At 47.7% G+C, this 18,714-nt stretch overlaps 4 protein-coding genes across 13 annotated transcripts in view; 3 read left to right on the top strand and 1 right to left on the bottom strand.

Moving 5' to 3' along the window:
- Window positions 1-18,714, bottom strand: part of EIPR1 (EARP complex and GARP complex interacting protein 1) — a 579,020-nt gene that overhangs the window by 180,845 nt on the left and 379,461 nt on the right. The gene's annotated exons all lie outside the window — the stretch shown is intronic.
- Window positions 1-18,714, top strand: part of COLEC11 (collectin subfamily member 11) — a 361,397-nt gene that overhangs the window by 85,430 nt on the left and 257,253 nt on the right. The window lies entirely within an intron of this gene.
- RPS7 (ribosomal protein S7) overlaps window positions 1-18,714 on the top strand; it is an 838,959-nt gene that overhangs the window by 625,519 nt on the left and 194,726 nt on the right. Inside the window, exon 1 of one of the 8 annotated variants that reach the window (XM_050754090.1) lies at window positions 942-945. The exons of the other annotated variants lie outside the window; for them this stretch is intronic. The gene's annotated coding sequence lies outside the window, so the exon portion shown is untranslated. Of the gene's footprint in view, window positions 1-941; window positions 946-18,714 lie in introns of those variants that run through there. 8 annotated transcript variants of the gene reach the window in all.
- The window catches only part of TRAPPC12 (trafficking protein particle complex subunit 12), a 99,570-nt gene that overhangs the window by 4,550 nt on the left and 76,306 nt on the right, over window positions 1-18,714 (top strand). For all 3 annotated transcript variants that reach the window (XM_050754046.1, XM_050754045.1, XM_050754047.1), the window contains 2 exons: window positions 1,850-2,915; window positions 13,002-13,118. In XM_050754046.1, coding sequence (XP_050610003.1) covers window positions 1,854-2,915; window positions 13,002-13,118 — 1,179 coding nt within the window. In that variant the 5' untranslated portion in view covers window positions 1,850-1,853. The remainder of the gene's footprint in view (window positions 1-1,849; window positions 2,916-13,001; window positions 13,119-18,714) is intronic.

The following is an 18,714-nucleotide window of genomic DNA, read 5'->3' as shown; positions in this document are numbered from 1 at the left end:
ACTCCAGAGGGCACTGCCTCAGGCTGCTTGTTTGCTCCTTGTGCCCAGCCTCTACCCCTGTGCAGGTGGGACCTGAAGGAGCAGCCTTAGCACGCCCAGGGGGCTTCCCCCTTTGGGGTTCTAGGGCAGTTTGTTCTTCGGGCTCGCGGTGAAACATGGCAGGAAACAAAGGTTTTCCTCCTTTTCATTGGATTTTTTTATTCATTTGCACTTAACAATTATTGAATGAATGCATAAGGGAATTAGTAACTGACCAGGCTGAACCGGAAACTTCTTCAAATGTGTAACTTGGATTAACTACTTTAACATAATGCTTTGGGAAGGCCGGCTCTTCGGGAATACTGTGATGGAAGCGCTAACGGTGAGAAAAGGGCAGTCTTATCTAGAGATCAGCTAAGTGTCATTTTTTAAGTAAAAAAGCTACGTGTTGTTTTATTCTGAAAAAAATCCCTTATCTTTTATCATAGTCTCTTAGATTTCCTTAACTTGAATTTGTTCACTATGAGAGTAAAACTACATAAAGTAAAAGTTTTTCAAGGAAAGGAACAAATACTTTTTTACAGTTCGAGCTCTTTGTTTCATTCTGTGGCCTCTACCAGCCAGTGGCCCCTCAACATGCCGGCTTCAGCTGGTCCTGGTTTCCCCACTCACTGGCTGTGTGATTTTGGCTAACATAGCCTCCCGAGGCCTCAGTGTCCTCATCTGTGAAACGAAGACAGTGCTAGCAGCTATCTCGGAGTGGTGTTCTGAGAATCACATAGGCATATGTGTATACAGCCAGGGGCATAGTATGTGCCGATAAATGTTAGCTAGTTGTGTTGCCAGCTTCAGCCATCAGTGCTTAGTGAGCGTGCTGTTGTTTTCTTACTGTGTAAGTTTTTCATGTCATTCTCACTGTCTCAGATTTCCAGAGTTAGGCAGATAATATGAGCTGGGGCAGGGGGGCGGACAGCATGGGGAAGAGTGAAGAGACTATTATAAATTGAAGAGTCTTGGGAGAGGTTCATGGAAGAGGAGGGACTTAGCTGAGTCTCAGAATAAAATAGTGTTTATATGGCTGGAACCTCACACCTATTGGAATGGCTACTATGAAATAAAATAAAAACAAAATAACAAGTGTTGGCAAGGATGTGAATTGGAACGCTTGTCCGCTGTTGGTGGGAATGACAAATGGTTCAGCCACTATGAAAAACAGATTTTTGGTGCCTCAAAAAAATTAAAAATAGAATTACCATATAATCCAGCAGTTATTTCTAGGTATATACCCAAAGTGATTGAAAGCAGGGTCTCAGAGAGATATTTGTACACCCACGTTCATTGCAGGAGTATCCACAATAGCTAAAAGATGGGAGCAACCCACATGTTCATCAACAGATAGCTGGATAAACCAAATGTAGTGTACGCATACCCTAGGTATTTTCCATCCATAAAAAGGAAGGAAAACAGACCAAACTGTAGTGTAAATAGCCCTTGAGGACTTCATGCTAAGTGAAATCAGCCAGTGAGAAGAAGACGATTATCAGGTGATTCTACTTACTTTATAGTGGGATGGTGGATGTTCTGGGCAGGGGGAGATGGGTATACGGGGGAATGTTTGATGGGGATAGGATATTAGTTTTGCAACATGAAAAGTGTTCTGGAGATTGGTTGCACAGAAATGTAGATGCACTTAACACTGCTGACCTTAAAGTGGTAAATTTTACGTGTATTTTACCATAATCAAAAGCACATGGATAAGAAGCTGGAGAAATGGAAGTCTGAGTCATTTGAGTCTAGAAGCAACAGGCATTTTTCGGTTAAGGTAAACGAAGATCACACTGAGGGGCCTTCTTTCTGTCTTTGCTTTCAGGGGCATGGAGGACGCTGGCGGCGGCGAGGAGACCCCGGCCCCGGAGGCCCCGCACCCCCCTCAGCTCGCGCCTCCGGAGGAGCAGGGCTTGCTGTTCCACGAGGAAACCATCGATCTCGGCGGAGATGAGTTTGGATCCGAAGAGAACGAGACCGCGTCGGAAGGCTCGAGTCCTCTCGCGGACAAGCTGAACGAGCACATGATGGAGAGCGTCCTCATCTCCGACTCGCCCAACAACAGCGAGGGCGACGCGGGCGACCTGGGCCGAGCGCGGGAAGAAGCTGAGCCCGGAGGGGAAGGCGACCCCGGCCCGGAGCCCGCGAGCACCCCGAGTCCCACTGGCGAGGTCCACGGCGACTGTGCGCCCGAGGACGCCCCCGAGGACGCGGCCCCCAGGAGCGGAGGGGCCCCGAGGCAGGATGCGGCCCGCGAGGCCCCCGGCAGCGAAGCCGCGCGCCCGGAGCAGGAGCCTCCCGCTGCGGAGCCGGTCCCGGTGTGCACCATCTTCAGCCAGCGCGCACCCCCGGCCCCCCGGGACGGCTTCGAGCCGCAGATGGTGAAGTCGCCCAGCTTCGGAGGCGCCAGCGAGGCCCCGGCCAGGACGCCGCCCCAGGCGGTGCAGCCCAGCCCCAGCCTCAGCACGTTCTTCGGAGACGCGGCCGCCAGCCACTCCTTGGCCTCAGACTTCTTCGACTCCTTCACGACCTCCGCCTTCGTTTCCGTCAGCAACCCCGGCGCGGGCTCCCCGGCTCCCGCCAGCCCGCCTCCCGTGTCTGTGCCCGGGACCGAGGGGCGCCCCGAACCCGCGGCCATGCGAGGACCCCAGGCCGCTGCGCCCCCGGCGTCGCCAGAGCCCTTCGCGCACATCCAGGCAGTGTTTGCGGGGAGTGACGACCCCTTCGCCACCGCCCTGAGCATGAGCGAGATGGACCGGAGGAACGACGCCTGGCTCCCCGGCGAGGCCACGCGTGGAGTCCTGCGGGCCGTGGCCGCCCAGCAGCGCGGCGCCGTGTTCGTGGACAAGGAGAACCTCACCATGCCGGGCCTCAGGTTCGACAACATCCAGGTGAGCCCGGGTCTCCCGCCTCCGCAGGGCGCGCCTCCCCTCTGCCTCTGAGACACGCGTGGTGCCCCTCAAAGGACGGGGAAAGCCTTGTTTTCAGTAGTTCCTAACATCCGATTGGGAGCGGCTGTGTTCCTCTGTGCCTGGGTAATTAGGCTCTGTTGGTTTCCCCAACAGAATGTATTTGATGGACTGCTACTCAGAGATGCAGAAATAAATACGAGCAAGGCAGGCAGTTCGATGGTAGTTCTCTCAGTTAGTTCTCCATGTCCTGTAATCCATCTGACTTTTGAACTCCGGTAAATGATAAATCCATTTCTTTCTTTAAAATAGGGAAAAATACATTCCTGTAACATTTAACGTGCCTGATGTAGAATTTTTATAGGTTGAATAAGAAAAATATGCGTGACCCAAAAAGTAACAAATCACATAAATATGTGAATGTTAAGCTAAATAGTAATATAAAAATATTCGATCTCACTGCTAGTGAAAGACAACGCAGGATTTTTTTCGGTGCCGCTTTGCCAGCCGGAGACCTCCGCGGTCGGCGATGCCCCTACCCAGGCCTCTTGGCCCAGGTTCGCCCACTAGGCCTGCCGGGCCGCCCTGGCTTGCGCTTTGGCATATCCCGTGGCCTCGGTGACTGTGCTCTCAGCCCTCAGCAGGTGGGTTGTGCGAGCAACCGAGTGCAGGGGTCCTGGGGCTTCTCCAACCGCCAGCACAGGAGTAGGCTCCACGCGGGGCTTGTAGCTGGACCAGGCATATGACAAGTGACTCCCACAGTGGACTCTCGCCTCCAGGCGAGGGGAACACCGTGGCGCCCAAACAGCGACGCCCGCGACCCCGAAGCCCCAGAAGGGATGTTGGAGCGTGCGCACGGCTCTTTTCGACCCGCGTCGATCCCGTTGAGTGGGGCAGCCGAAGGGAGTGGGGGATGGAGGGTTACAGGGTTACTGCTGTCTTGGTACCTGCATTCCGCGGAGTCCTGAGTTCCTGGCCTGCCTCCAAGAGAACGAGATTACGCTGACAACCAGGGTGTGAGGAGGGCGGACAAGAGATTTATTGAGCACAAAACAGCTCTCAGCCCAGAGGGGAGGCGAGAGTGGTCCCCCACCGGAAGTCAGGTGGTCTCTCTCCTGATGTGGCTGACTCAGGGGCTTTTTTGGGCTCAGAATGGAGGGGTGCATGCTGATTGTGAGCATGCAAAAAAGAAGGCTAAAACGAAGTCACCACTCAAAGGTGGGAACGATAGTGGAAAAAACCAACTGGGGAAGGGTAGGTATATGTAAAATAGGTGAAGAGGGGTAATCAGTCAGATAAAAGTGCACCACATGGGACGAGAGGGTCTCAGTCCCTTTCATGGGTTTATCCGGGACTTGCAGCCAGGCTTTAAACTCTGGAGCTCGACAGTCAGGTTTCACCGGGGACGTCCTGTCTGCCTAGAATTTGTCTGCCTGAGATTTGTCTGCCTCCTGCTGCCATCACACTCAGTCATTTCCATTTCCATCTATCAATCATGATGTACTGTTTGTTGAAGTGTGGGAAAATAGTCTCTCTAAGGCAGCCGAGATGAGACCAAAATCAGTACAAACATATTTAAGTAAATTTTAAAATGCACATCAACATGTGCATTTCCTTTGACCCAGAAATTCCACTCTTAGGAATGTATTGTGAGGAGATAATCATACTTGTATACATATACCAGCTGTTGAGATGTCTATCAGGGTGGTTTATATTTGCGAAGAATCTGAAATAATCTAAAAGCCCATTATTAGGAGACTTGAATACATATGACTCACCTCATCTTTACAATGGAATATTGATGTAAGTTTTTAAAATGAAGAAGGGATGAACAGGCGGAACATAGAGGATTTTAAGGCAATGAAACTATTCTGTGTGATACTTTAATGCTGCGTACGTGTTGTTATTTATTTTACCAAGCCCATGGAATGTACCACACCAAAAGTCTACCCTCATGTAAGCTGTGGACTTCGGGTGACAATGATGTGTCCGTGTCCGTGTAGATTCATCAGTTGCAGTAAGTGGACCACTCTGGCGAGGTGTGTTGCTAATGGGCAAGACTGTGTGTTGGGGGGGACAGGCAGTATATGGAAGATCTCTATACCCTGCTTAATTTTCCAGCAAACCTAAAAGTGCTCTGAATAATAAAATCTTCCTCTGATCATTGGTGAGTAATAATATAAGTTGTAAAATCTATTTTTAAAAAACATATAAAACAGAATACTTAATGAGGTTCATCTCATACTGTTAAATTTGAAAATCAGGACAGACGATAACATGTAGCATGCATAGTATGATAAAATTTTTTATAAATATATGTATACATATGTATCAGATTAAATCATATGCATGTCAGTTTTAGTTTATTGCAACCAAATTGTGGGACAGGATTAGTAGTTTCCATATGGCACTGTACATGGCGGGGCGCCCCACCTCCCAGCTTACTGGCCTCGGGTCCTGTGCGCATCTGTTTTCCTGAACTGAAAGAAGGACCTACAGCCCTCTTTAGTGCAGCCACTTACCCACTCCTGAACACAGGCGGGTAAGCCAATAAGCCAGTTGTATGACTGTGACTATTTTTATTGAATTGATAGATGGCTGAGACCTAGGAGTGATGAATTCTCTAGGAAAAGAAAAGTGACATGCTAGAGAAATGAAGCCAATTAATTTTTTCAGATAACTGAAGTGTAAGCCTATAGACATCCATATTTTGGGTATTTTACATGGCAGTCTTTCCAGAATATTCATTGACTAATTTACTAATATTCATTTACTGTATTTATTGTGTGCTTACTCTTGACCAGGCATTGGTCTAGGCATCCTTCTCTACCCTCTTAGGCAGAATATACTGAGCATAATTTAACCTTTGCAGGATCTTTTTAATGAATACCAATTCCGGACTTTGATGTCAGGGGTATTTGGATTGTAGGATTAGATTTATTTGTCGCTGAATCCTTACCTGTTCTCCCACTCCCTGGTCTTGTCTCTGTACCCTGTACCCCCAAGATGGCTTTCGTGTTCTTCTCCATGTTTCTTCCCTTCTCTCTCTTGTTTGTCCTCTCTGCTGTGAAATTCCTTTAACATCTGTGGGTCTGGCCTTTAGCACTGTCTTTCTTTTTTTTTTTTTTTTTTTTTTTTTTTTTGAGGCGGAGTCTCGCTCTGTCGCCCAGGCTGGAGTGCAGTGGCGCGATCTCGGCTCACTGCAAGCTCCGCCTCCCGGGTTCACGCCATTCTCCTGCCTCAGCCTCCCGAGTAGCTGGGACTACAGGCGCCCACAACCGCGCCCGGCTAATTTTTTTTGTATTTTTTAGTAGAGACGGGGTTTCACCGTGGTCTCGATCTCCTGACCTTGTGATCCGCCCGCCTCGGCCTCCCAAAGTGCTGGGATTACAGGCGTGAGCCACCGCGCCCGGCAGCACTGTCTTTCAAACCCTCTGATGCTCGCCGTTTCCTTCTCCCTCTGACTGTAACTCAGAGGAAATCTGAAGGCTGCCACAGGAAAGACTTAACCTATTGCTTCCGAACTGGGTGCTGGAGTCCAAGGGTCTTAGGTACATTTGGAAATGGGCAGGGGTGTTTCACTTTGGTTGACAAAAGGGCTGGGGTGAGCATATGACATTTTGTGAGTAGGGCTAAGAGTACTGAATACCTTGCAGCAAGCTCAAAGCTTTCAAGGAATGGAAAGCACCTGTTCCTTAAAAAAGCTGAAAGGTCTCTGATTCAGTCCAGTTTCTCCTTTTATGATGAGGAAACAGATCCGAATGACTTGTGCGTTCACCAGCAAGCCTGCCATGTCCCAGACATCCTCTCTCCTCGTGACACAAAGGAGGGCGTGGTGCCCATCCGCCAGCCCAGACCAGGACAGATGGCCTAGACAAGGGAAGGCAGACCTGCAAATGGATAATTTCAGTGCACTGTGGCTCAGTAGAGGTCCAGGCAGATTCCCATGGGCGTGTTCACCCTAGGTAATGCAGCCAGTACACTGCAGAGCCGGTGCCAGAACACAGGTCCTGTTTGCCTTAGTTCTGGCCTCTTTGTCTTATGTTGTAGTTCTCTCTACCATAGAAAATGACTAATTATATTTCTCTCAGAAAGATTTCTGTTTAAATCAAAGAACTAGAAACAGCGCTAATTATCAGGGAAATGCAAATCAAAACCACAATGAGATATCATGGCTATTAACCAAAAACTCTGGAGACAGCAAGAGTTGGTGAGGGTGTAGGGAAAGGGACCCCTGTACACTGTTGGTTGGAATGTGAATTAATACAGCCATTATGGAAAACATTATGGAGGTGCCCTAAAAAGTTAAAAATAGAGCTGCCATATGATCTAACAGTCCCCCATTCTGGGTATGTATCCAAAGGAATTGAAATCAGGATCTCAGAGAGATGCCTGTGCTCTATGTTCACTGCAGAATTCTTCACAGTAGCCCAGATAGGGAATCAACCTAAGCGCCCATCGACAGGTGAGAGGACAGAGAATGTGGTATATAGTGGCTTGCGCCCATAATCCCAACTTCTCAGGAGGCTGAGGCAGGAGGATCACTTGAGCCATAGTGTTCAAAGCTGCAATGAGCTGTGATTGCACCACTGCACTCCAGCGTGGATAACAGAGTAAGACCTGTCTCTTAAAAAATAAAGAAAATATACACAATGAAATTCTATTTAGTCCTTAAAAAACAAGGGGAAACCTTGCCATTTGTGACTCTGTGCATGCACCTGGTGGACATTAGGTTAAGTGAAATAAGCCAGACACAAGATGATGAATACCACATGATCTCATTTACATGTGGAATCTACAAAAGTTGGACTCATAGAAGCTGGGGCCTGGGAGTGTGAGGGGCATGGGGAGATGTTACTCAAAGGGTACAGAGCTTCATTTATGCAAGAGGAAGGAGTGCTGGGGATGGAATGTACATTTAGCATGGTGACTGTAGTTAGTAATACTGCAGTGTTTACTTGAAATTTGATGAGAGCAGATTTCAAGTGTCCGCTCACCACCCTCACACATGTACACACACACAGTAACTATGGGTAGTGACGGTTGTGTTAATTATTTGGATTTGGAATTCAGTACACAATGTCTCCTTATAACAAATGATCATGTTGTATATCTTGAATATATATAATTTGTATTTGTCAACTAAATATTCTAAAATTTAAAAATAAAATGCCTTTTCTATTTACCCACATTAAAAAAAAAAAGAAGAAGAACTGGAAGTCAAATGGCTTCACTTTAGTGTTCTATAAAGAATGAGTAGCTAAGTCTCCTCCAGGGTCCCAGAAGTTGCCTGATACGTAGACATATCCCTGATCAGTATGTGAACTTAGAAAGAGTCTTGAATTGGAAGAATTGGTTTCAAATTGTTGCTTTGCCAATAACCTGTGTAACGTAAGGGAATTCATTGAACATCTGTGGCTCTATTTTCTTCTCTGTAAAATGAAAGGTTTTGGTAAGTCTGTCAGTCAGGCTGTAGGCTCAGCTGCATTAACAAAGCAAGGCAAAGGTACGGTGGCTGGAATGGGATCCCTGTTTATTTCAGGGTGGTGGAACACTTTGGAGATATGAACTAGCCCTGTGGATTGGCTCCACCTTCCTCAACCAAGTCCAGGAAGCGTTTTCCCATTGCTGTCTTCCAGCTATCTGGAAGAGGGAAAGGCTGGAGAGCTCTGCAGTATTCCTTTTGCGATGCGTCATCTGGAAGACAATGTGTCCACTCACATCCCACTGCCTGGGATTTAGTCACTTGGCCACACCAAGCTGCAAGAAAGGCTGAAAATAGTCTTTAGGTAAGGGGTCATGTTCCCAGGCAAAACCGAAGTTCTGTTACTAGAAGAAGGGGAGGGCCAGGCTCGGTGGCTCACACCTGTAATCCCAGCACTTTGGGAGGCCGAAGCGGGCGGATCACGAGGTCAGGAGATCGAGACCATCCTGATTAGCATGGTGAAACCCCATCTCTAGTAAAAATACAAAAAATAGCCAGGTGTGGTGGTACACGTTTGCAGTCCCAGCTACTTGGGAGGCTAAGGCAGGAGAATCACTTGAACCCAGGAAGCAGAGGTGGCAGTGAGCTGAGATCACACCATTGCATTCCAGCCTGGGCAACTTTGCATTCCAGCCACTCTGACACTTTGTCTAAAGTAAAAAAAAAAAAAAGAAGAAGAAGGGGGAGATCAAAGATTGGTGGATGATGGCTGAGAGTCTCCTCCAGTGAGTCCTTCCAGCACCAAAAATCTTGAATCTAGAATCCATAATTACTGCCAGCCTTGAGCCTTTGCTGTTAACTAAATTCCCACTGCTGCATATATAAGAATTATCCAGGTTGTAAGTACGTTCAAAACCCATTTTCTAGTAAATTATGTTATAAATCGTAGGTGAGTTTTTAGAATAAAGCACAAAGGGCTCTCTAGGTGGAACTTATTATAGAGAGAGAATGTTGTATATTCTGTCTCTCACACACACACTCACACATTCTCCTGGTGTTAGTAATTTAGCAAATGAGAATGTTGGGAAAGCATATTTGAGCACAGTCGTTTGCGTGGATATATTTTCGTTTCTCTTGGGTAAAAACTTACTAGCATACTTTCTGGGGTTTATGATAAGTGTGCATTTCGTTCTATAAGAAATAGAACAGTTTCCAAAGTGGGCACACTATTTCACATTTCCATCAGCAGCCCATGAGAGTTCCAATTCTTTTATATCCATGGTATCATCAACTTTTTTCGATTTTTGCATTTCTCTGATGACTGAGGTTAAACAGGCTACTTGATACGTAGGATCTGACCTATTAATCCTTTGATATATAGGTTATTTGTATATCTTTATAAAGTATCTCTTCAGATGTTTTCTCCATCCTTCAGACTGTGGATATTTGTCTTATTGTTACTGTGTTTTAAGAGTTCTGTAAATATCCTAGGTGGAAATGAGCTATCATACACCATAGATGTGTTTCAAATTTTTTTTTTACTATTCTGTGCCTTGTTTTTGCATTTTCTTAGGTATCTTTTGAAGGGCAGAAATTTTAATTTTGGGTGCAGGTGTACTAGCTACAGATTCTTGCAGCTTTTATTGATTTCAAAATTATTACATCTTTTTTTTTTTTTTTTTTTTCCGAGGGAGAATCTTGCTCTGTCTCCCAGGCTGGAGTACAGTTTTGCAATCACAGCTCACTGTAACCTCCTCCTCCCAGGTTTAAGTGATTCTCATGCCTCAGCCTCCAAAGTAGCTGGGACTACAGGCATGCACCACCACACCCAGCTAATTTTTTTTTTTTTTTTTTTTTTTTTTTTTTTTGAGACATAGTCTCACTCTGTCATTTAGCCCGGCTCCCGGCTCTGATCCCCTTCGCGTGGGGCCCCGCTCCCAGCTCTGATCCCCTTCGCGTGGGGCACCTGACCAGGAGAATGGGATGGTGAGATCACGATGAGTCCCAGATTGTGATATGTTCGTATATCTCCTTCGTGTTCCCTGGACCTTGCCCTGGATAAAGTAGACCCTCGCTGAACGGTCTGCCATTGGTTCTAGCTGGACTCCATCCAGGTGCAGCAGCACAGCTCTCTAGAAGGCCCTGCGGGAAGCTCCCTCCCCTCCCCCCAGTAACCACTGGAGGAGATGCAGTGCCAGCGTCTCCACCTCCCTGTGCCCTTAGCCACACAGCAAGGGCGAGGTTTGTCTTAAGACGCTTGTCACATCCTTGGCCCTCCGTTGATGGGATATTTGATAGTCATGCATATGCTAATATCTCAGGAACTTGCTGTGGTAACTAAAATATTAACTAACAGAGAATTCTAAAGGCGAGATTTTTGCAGCATGGTCTCACTGAGAATGTTGCGGGGATGGAGGAGTTGTCCCTGCCCCTCCGTCCCTGGCATTGCGATTTGATTTTGCTCTTCACCCAGCTCGCTGCCCTCTGGCTGAGATGCTCTTTGTCTGAGAAGAGTTGCGTTTTTGCAGAGCTTTCTGGAGCGCTGGGTCTGAACTCTTTTATTTTGCCCTGTAATTATTGCTGCTAGATCAGTTAGCTGATTTTGTGGATCTGGTATATGAAGTACTTCACCTTACACTCTGAAAGCAGAAATTATACAACGGCTGCCCCTAGGTCTTTGCCTCAATGTGAGAAAACGTGAGGTCGGCCTCGAGCACCAGGTTTAGCACCAGGGAAAAGACAGGTCTATGACGCGGAGCCGCCCTGCCTCTCCTGCCGCAGACTGTTGATCTCTCCCGGGAGAGAGGGAGGCAGCAGAGGGGAGAAGCAATGTCAGCAGCTTTTCTGATTCTCTTGCTCTCATGCTCTAGATATTGTTCTTCTTTTAAGTGTCACCATTTTGAAAGATAGCGAAAGATTGAAATAACCTTGCTTCTTAGGAGAAACAACTTCTATGGTTTTCTTTTCCCCCCACAAAAAGAGGGTAGGAGAACAATAGGAAGAGATCTGAGCCAGTGGTGAAGTCCAGGCGGGGGGCACGCAGGCGTCTGTGCACCCTCAGTCACTGTGTGCCCCCGGTGGCCTGCCTGCAGCATGAGCATCAGCTTCCCTGCGGCTGGGAGGCAGCTTTGTGCTGGGATGGAGAGGTCTTGGCTTTCTCCACCCCCCATCTTGGGGTTGTCCTAGTTTGAGTCTTTCTTCTGTTCACCCGAGAGACTGCAGGGCCTTTGTGCCGTGTCCCTGTCAGCAGCTGCTGCGGGCCAGATGCCCAGAGCACATGTCAGGGAAGGTCCAGCCAGTTCCCGGCTGCTTGCTGTCTCCGGGCATTTCAGGGACCTCAGAGCCACTGCTTCCTCCTCCCAGGCTGCTCACTGTCTCTGGCATTTCAGGGACCTCAGTGCTGCTGCCCTTTCTCCCTGGACTGCTCTGTCCCCCCGGCTGCCCCTGCCTCAGGTGTTTCAGGGACCTCAGTGCTGCTGCCCCTTCCCAGGTGCCTTTCCTCAGTCAGCAGCACCCCCAGAAGGGAGAGAGATGGTCCAGGGCTGTGTCCTGGTCCCCGCTGTGTGTGAGAGGCTTCTCCTGCTGCCCATGGAGAGCATTGCGTCCTGTGAGCAGCCTTTACTTACCCTGGACTCTCCCTCAGCCTGCGGTGCAGCCACCGAAACAGCACTGAGGCCCGCGGACTGGAACAGTTTTCTCTGCACTGTTGGGATGACTAGTTTGTCCCCATGCAACAGACTTGGTAACTTCACGCCCTTCCCTGGGGCCCCCAAACCGTGCTGACTCCTGAGGCTCATGAAGGCCAGCTCGCCCAGCATCTGGGCTTGACACCAGCTATGAGATCGCTCCCTGCTCAGTGCAGGTCATTGGCACATCTCTTCTGTCCCCAGGCCACACAAAAGCACCGGTTCCCTCCCCTTGCCTTTCTGTGTCTTCCCTTTAAAGTAAGTGGCATGCTTCAGATTCCACTTTCAGTGTTCTTCAGCACCATCGAAAGATCAGTATAATCAGAGGAGTTGGGTCAGGAGGTAGAAACAGTCCCGTGCAGAGGCAACTGGATTCTTCCCTGGCTTGCAGCATGAAGTGAGCCCACCAGCTCCTGGAGCAGCGCTTGGCTCAGCGAGGCTATCGAGGACCTGCTGTGAAAGGGGGTCTCAGTTTTCGGGCCCTTGATGGAATTTGGGAAGACTATTCAGGCCTGCCTGCACCAGCGCAAGTCTGGTCACTGTGTGGTGCAGCCCCTGGTCCCCAGCAGTGTCACCTTCGTTCTCCTGGGCCTCCTTAGGCCCCTCACCTGAGGCCCCTCTGCTGGCTTGGCTTTGCCTCTCACTGCAAGCCTGGTGGTAGGTGGCAGGATTTACCATTTCCTCTTTAAAATAAAGAACATGCTTTCCAATCAGTGGTGAATAAAGATATAATTTTAAAAATAAAAAGAATAAGGAGCAATTCTAAAATTATGCGTTTTATTAACAATTGTGGTAATTTAGCTTCTGGTTAATTGAAGTTTTACGATACTATAACCGTTACTTTTACCTCCATAAGCCACTGGAGAAAAAAGAAATTTTGTTTAGTTATGGGTTCTGGTTAGCTGAGTTTAACTGACATTTTATTGTCTTGACATATTTTTCTTCTCTTCTTCCCAGGGAGATGCAGTTAAAGACTTGATGCTTCGCTTTCTGGGTGAAAAAGCTGCAGCAAAGAGACAAGTCCTAAATGCCGACTCAGTGGAACAATCTTTTGTTGGATTGAAACAGCTAATCGTAAGTGACAATGTGTTTGATTTCAGTGTTGTGATAAGTCCTGCCTGCCTTCATAATATTTTCTCTAGAAATTAATTATTTTGAATATTATTCATAGCTTTTGCACATAAGTAGAATTTTGTTGGAGTAGATGCCAGTCCTGTGCACCAAAAAGCATCATATTAATACATGGATACTTCTAAGCCTAATTAGTTAAAAAGCCATTATTGGAAATGATCAGATTACTCAAAGCAGCATATACTTTGATCGAGTATGCTTCATCATGTATAATAGAGATAAATGATTTGTGTTCGTTTTTAAAATATATTGCATTTTCTGCATTTTGTATAGAAAATTTATTGAATGGGTGAATTTCTGAACATTTTTAAGTTTTGTCATGAATTCTATAAGGTTTTTAAAATTCATGGCTGGGCGCAGTGGCTCACGCCTGTAATCCCAGCACTCTGGGAGGCCGAGGCGGGCACATCATGAGGTCAGGAGTTCAAGGCCAGCCTGGCCAACATGGTGAAAGCCCGTCTCTATTAAAAATACAAAAATTAGCTGGGCATGGTGGTGCGTTCCTGTAATCCCAGCTACTCAGGAGGCTGAGGCAGGAGAATTGCTTGAACTGGGACCCGGGAGGCGGAGGTTGCAGTGAGCCGAAATCACGCCACTGCAACTCCAGCTTGGGCTACAGAGCGAGACTCCATCTTAAAAAAATAAAAAATAAATCATTAATACTGGATCACTGATCCATTGCTGTACAGGTTGATTTGATTCCAGTGAATTTATAATCTTAAAGGCAGCTGGAATCGTGTTGGATAGCTTTTCTAGATGAAGGAGAAGATATTGGAAGTTTGTCGTATATGTTTCCCTCAGGAATCCTAAGGCAGCCATCGGGTAAGTACTCTGAAATGAGAGCCCCGGCTCACGCCGAATCTCAGCTCCCCAGTGCCGTCTCCTTAGGGGGCTGTGGAATTGCTCTTCTTGCTCATCCAGACAGTTGCCTAGAGTGAACTTAGCAAAGCCATGCTCCCATGCCTGCATGCAGTCAAATTTTAGGAACTAGAATTTGCTTAAAATAGGTGAAATCTGGTTGGGTGCGGTGGCTCACGCCTGTAATCTCAACACTCTGGGAGGGCGAGGTGGGTGGATTACCTGAGGTCAGGAGTTCAAGACCAGCCTGGCCATGGTGAAACCCCATCTCTACTAAATATACGAAATGCACTGTCTTGAAGGGGTTTGGAGAGTGAGGTCCTTGATTTTGGGAATAAGTCCCACCGGCTGTCTGAAACTCGTGTTCACCGTGACTGTTGAATTTCAGCAGCACATGGTCCGGACTCACTCTTGATTTTGGTGAACAATCTGGAGGACATATATTCACCTGTCATCCTTCAAAAAAGAGAATGGAATTTCCTAATTTACTTATTTTTCTAATAGTTCCCCATCTTGTTTTTCTCAATTGTTACTAATTCTTCTGCACCGAGCTTCAGATTTCACCTTTTTTTTTTGAGACAGTTTTTTGCTCTTGTTACCCAGGCTAGAGTGCAATTGTACAATCTCGGCTCACTGCAACCTCTGCCTCCCAGGTTCAAGCGATTCTCCTGCCTCGGCCTCCCACATAGCGTGCACCACCACACCCAGCTAATTTTTTGTATTTTTAGTAGAGATGAGGTTTCACCATGGCCAGGCTGGTCTTGAACTCCTGACCTCAGGCGACCCACCCGCCTTGCCCTCCCAGAGCGCTGGGATTACAGGTGTAAGCCACCACAGGGGACCAGATTTCACCTATTTTAAGCAAATTTTAGTTCCTAAAGACATAATAGTTGAGAAGTTTAGAAATTTCTTGAGAATTAAACTTTACCGCCCATTGAAATGACAGGTGAAGGTTAGCCTATGAACTGAAACAGAAAACTTCAAAATGAAAATGTTTGAGGTTTATTTTGGAGCAGGACGTGGCTCAGTCCCCGCTCAGAAGCGACTGTCTTTTGTGTGAAAACGGTGATATGTAAATCACTTTACTGCACAAAGACTACAGTGAAATTCAGAAGAAAATAATTCCAATATCCTTTTGTGTTCCATCACCTCTGCCTCTGTATTTGAAAGTGAGGTAGATGGCCGGGCGCGGTGGCTCACGCCTGTAATCCCAGCACTTTGGGAGGCCGAGGCTGGTGGATCACGAGGTCAGGAGATCGAGACCATCCTGGCTAACACGGTGAAACCCCGTCTCTACTAAAAATACAAAAAACTAGCCGGGCGAGGTGGCGGCACCTGTGGTCCCAGCTGAGGCAGGAGAATGGCGTGAACCCGGGGGGCGGAGCTTGCAGTGAGCCGAGATCGCGCCACTCACTCCAGCCTGGGCGGCAGAGCGAGACTCCGCCTCAAAAAAAAAAAAAAGAAAGTGAGGTATAGCCTGTCCGCATTCTGCCAGAAATGACTGATGTTCGTGAGGCCGAAATCCTGAGGCAGAACCACAGGAGACGAGTGATTTCTTAATCTTCAGCAATAGCCTTTAGCAAAGTAACAAAATTTTTTCCTTAATTGACTAGTTCTCTTGAATTCAGACACATCCTTTATTATGTGTGGTTTTGTGACTTCTGTGCCACTTGAGAAGCTTTCCTGGGTTCAGTATGGGTTGGGGGCTGCCAGCTACACTGACCAGGCCACCTGGAACCCCTTCGCGTGGGGCCCGGCTCCCGGCGGTGATCCCCTTCGCGTGGGGCCCGGCTCCCGGCTCTGATCCCCTTCGCGTGGGGCCCGGCTCCCGGCTCTGATCCCCTTCGCGTGGGGCCCGGCTCCCGGCTCTGATCCCCTTCGCGTGGGGCCCGGCTCCCGGCTCTGATCCCCTTCGCCTGGGGCCCCTCTCCCGGCGGAGATGACCCAGATTGCGGTTGTGTGAGGGCCTGTCCGAAGCACAGGCGGGGGCTGCACTCCGCTGTGGTGTCACACAGTGACATCGTGCCCTAGGTTCCTGGATTTTCTAGTCCCTCTCTTTTGATTTTAAACTTCTCTTTGACTTTCTGCTTTCCAGTGTTCTATTGTCAGCAGATCTCTTGCTTCCTAAGAGAGCCTAAAGGAAAAAAACCTAGAGTCCTCCCCATTTTACTCAAGTTAGTTTCTTATATTCTTCTCAGTCTTGATTGTTAACTTCCTTTGATCCCTGATCTTTTCCCCAAATAAAAAAACCTTTTTTGGAGTCTTGCCAAAAAGCCTGTTTTTGAAAAAGTACCTAACCTTGGCAAAGCAGCCTCAGTTACTTGGATTTTATCCTGACTTCATTATATGCATGAACTGGAGGTGACATGTCATCAGTGTCAATAACAAATGCTGTAACTTGTAGGGGGAGACAGAGCCAACCTACAAAAATGAAAAATCTGTAATAAACACCGTGACAGTCAGGAAGCATCTGTCTTGTTCACCAGTGCATCTGAGGACCCAGCATGGTCGGGCACGGAATGGCACACAGCGTCTTCTTGAATAAATAAAGGGATGAGGGAATGATAGTAAGAGGACCCCCCGTCGGTAAGCTACTCTTTTGATAAAGAAGTAGCACCAGAATGTTGGGTTTAAAGAAATAGAGAAGGAGCTCATACAAAAGGATAGAGCAGGGGGCGGTTCCAGGGAAGGGGGCGCAAAGAGTGAGGAGGCGAAACCACAAGATGAGTCTGGGAAAGATGGAACGTTTCTTCCTCTGCAATGACAGAAAAGGAAAGGAAGGATTTGATAGGAATGCAAATCGAATCTAACACATTTTCAAACTGTGATTCTGAGAACCCTCGGGTTCCAGGGAGGTGCCTTGGGGTGACTGGGCGTGGCCTGCGGAGGTGACTTGCTAGGCCCAGTGTCACGCAGAGCATTTCAGTGGGATCTATTTTATACATAAGTCTCTCTTGAGATGTCTTTTTTTGGGGGGTGGGGGAAAAGGTGGATGAATTTTACTATTTAAAAATTTGAAAAACTTAACATAGTCCAAAATGCTCACTTTGTAGATTAAAACACTAAGATCTGCAAAGGTGTAGAGGTTGGCCCCAAACAAATGTCCTCGCTTCTGTTGCCAGTACCGTCCCTGCCGCCCGGTGTCCCTCACGTGCCAGTACCGTCCCTGCCGCCCGGTGTCCCTCACGTGCCAGTACCGTCCCTGCCGCCCGGTGTCCCTCACGTGCCAGTACCGTCCCTGCTGCCCGGTGTCCCTCACGTAGTCCGCGCAGCCCAGCGGAAAGAACAGTTGCTGGTGGTGGTTTTGCTCGTTGACTGCTTCCCACCAAATGACTCAGTATTTCTGAACCGTCGGATCTATGCGCTGTGGGAACTGTGCTTTGCAATACAGCTTCTAGGACTGGGTTGTATCCAGGGGTAGGATTTGCCCATGAGAAGACCTTATATCTGATGGGATTGAAACAAACAAGTTCTCAATTGTGTTTCTTCGTGTATTCATTGAGCAAACACTTATTAAGCCTCTTCTCTTTCAAGCAGTAACAAAGTTTGCTAAGTTAGGGCTCTTGCTCCGTGAAGTTCTGCCTTAACCATTTATGGTGTTTACTCAGACTTAGAAGTCCTTCTCTGTTATTATTTTTCATTTACTTGTTGCTGACTTGAAGCTCATACACTATTTTTGAAAGAAGTATATATTCCAGATTCACAAATGTATTGTAACTCTTACAATTCTCCATCGGTGTCTTCAGACACAGACCCAAATTCAGCTGCACTCCTAGCCCACAGCAGTGAAGTTTCCCTTTTCTCTCCCCATCACCTGCATCCACTTCCCGCAGAGAAGCTGCTTGTGCCACATCTTGAATACCAGTTCCCACAGCCCTGCTTCTCTAACTGGTGGGAATCCTGAGAGCTCCAGCATGAATCCCTCAGGCCTCTTTTGCCCCAGAGCAAAGTTCCCAGGGGTTCCCCCACTTGCAGAGACTGAAGGACGCTTCCAGACTCAGAAACCAAACCTTCCCCAGAGACGCTTCACTCTCCTCCTTCCTCTGCACCACGCTCCCCAGGCTGTGGAACTGTCACTCACCTGGTCGCCCAGCATACTCACAGAAGTCTGTACTCGTTAACTTGGAGTAAGTGCAAAAACCCAGGCAGAGACCCTCTCCTAAAATAGCAGCGGGAAATGATCTCAGGTATAGGTGTTTGGTCTCCGAATGCTTCTGGTAGCCTGTGAACCACTGGAAACTGCGCTCCCCAAATTGCCTTTCTTCCCAACATCTTTTACCACATTTACAGAAGCGTGTCCTCAAAAAGGTAAACAAGCATCCCTTGCTTAGGGGGTTAGCAGACTTTTCAGACATCACACTAAGTTTAAATGTGAGTAAACGTCAGTCAAATGCTTCATTGAGTTTCTTTTACCAAAGTGATTCTGTAATTATTTCTATGATTGGAAAGCTTTGGAAAGGAGGGAGATGGAGATACTCTTTTTTAAAGGGGAAAAAACAGCTGATTTCTAAGTATCTGTATCCTCTATAATTTGCTAATGCAGTTATGGATCTCCAGGGTGGCCGTTTCCCTGGCGCATGCTCTGTTCCCGAGGGTGTGGGCGTGGCCCCTCGGTTTGGCCGTGGAGAAGCTGCTGTGATGTGTCCTCTTGAGGCAGGGACTGAACTGGCAGCACGACGGG

This window comes from Macaca thibetana, chromosome 13 (assembly GCF_024542745.1).
Source record: "Macaca thibetana thibetana isolate TM-01 chromosome 13, ASM2454274v1, whole genome shotgun sequence".
NCBI classification, from domain to species: domain Eukaryota; kingdom Metazoa; phylum Chordata; class Mammalia; order Primates; family Cercopithecidae; genus Macaca; species Macaca thibetana.
Note: the sequence above shows the minus strand (reverse complement) of the source record. Positions and strands in the feature narration are given on the sequence as shown.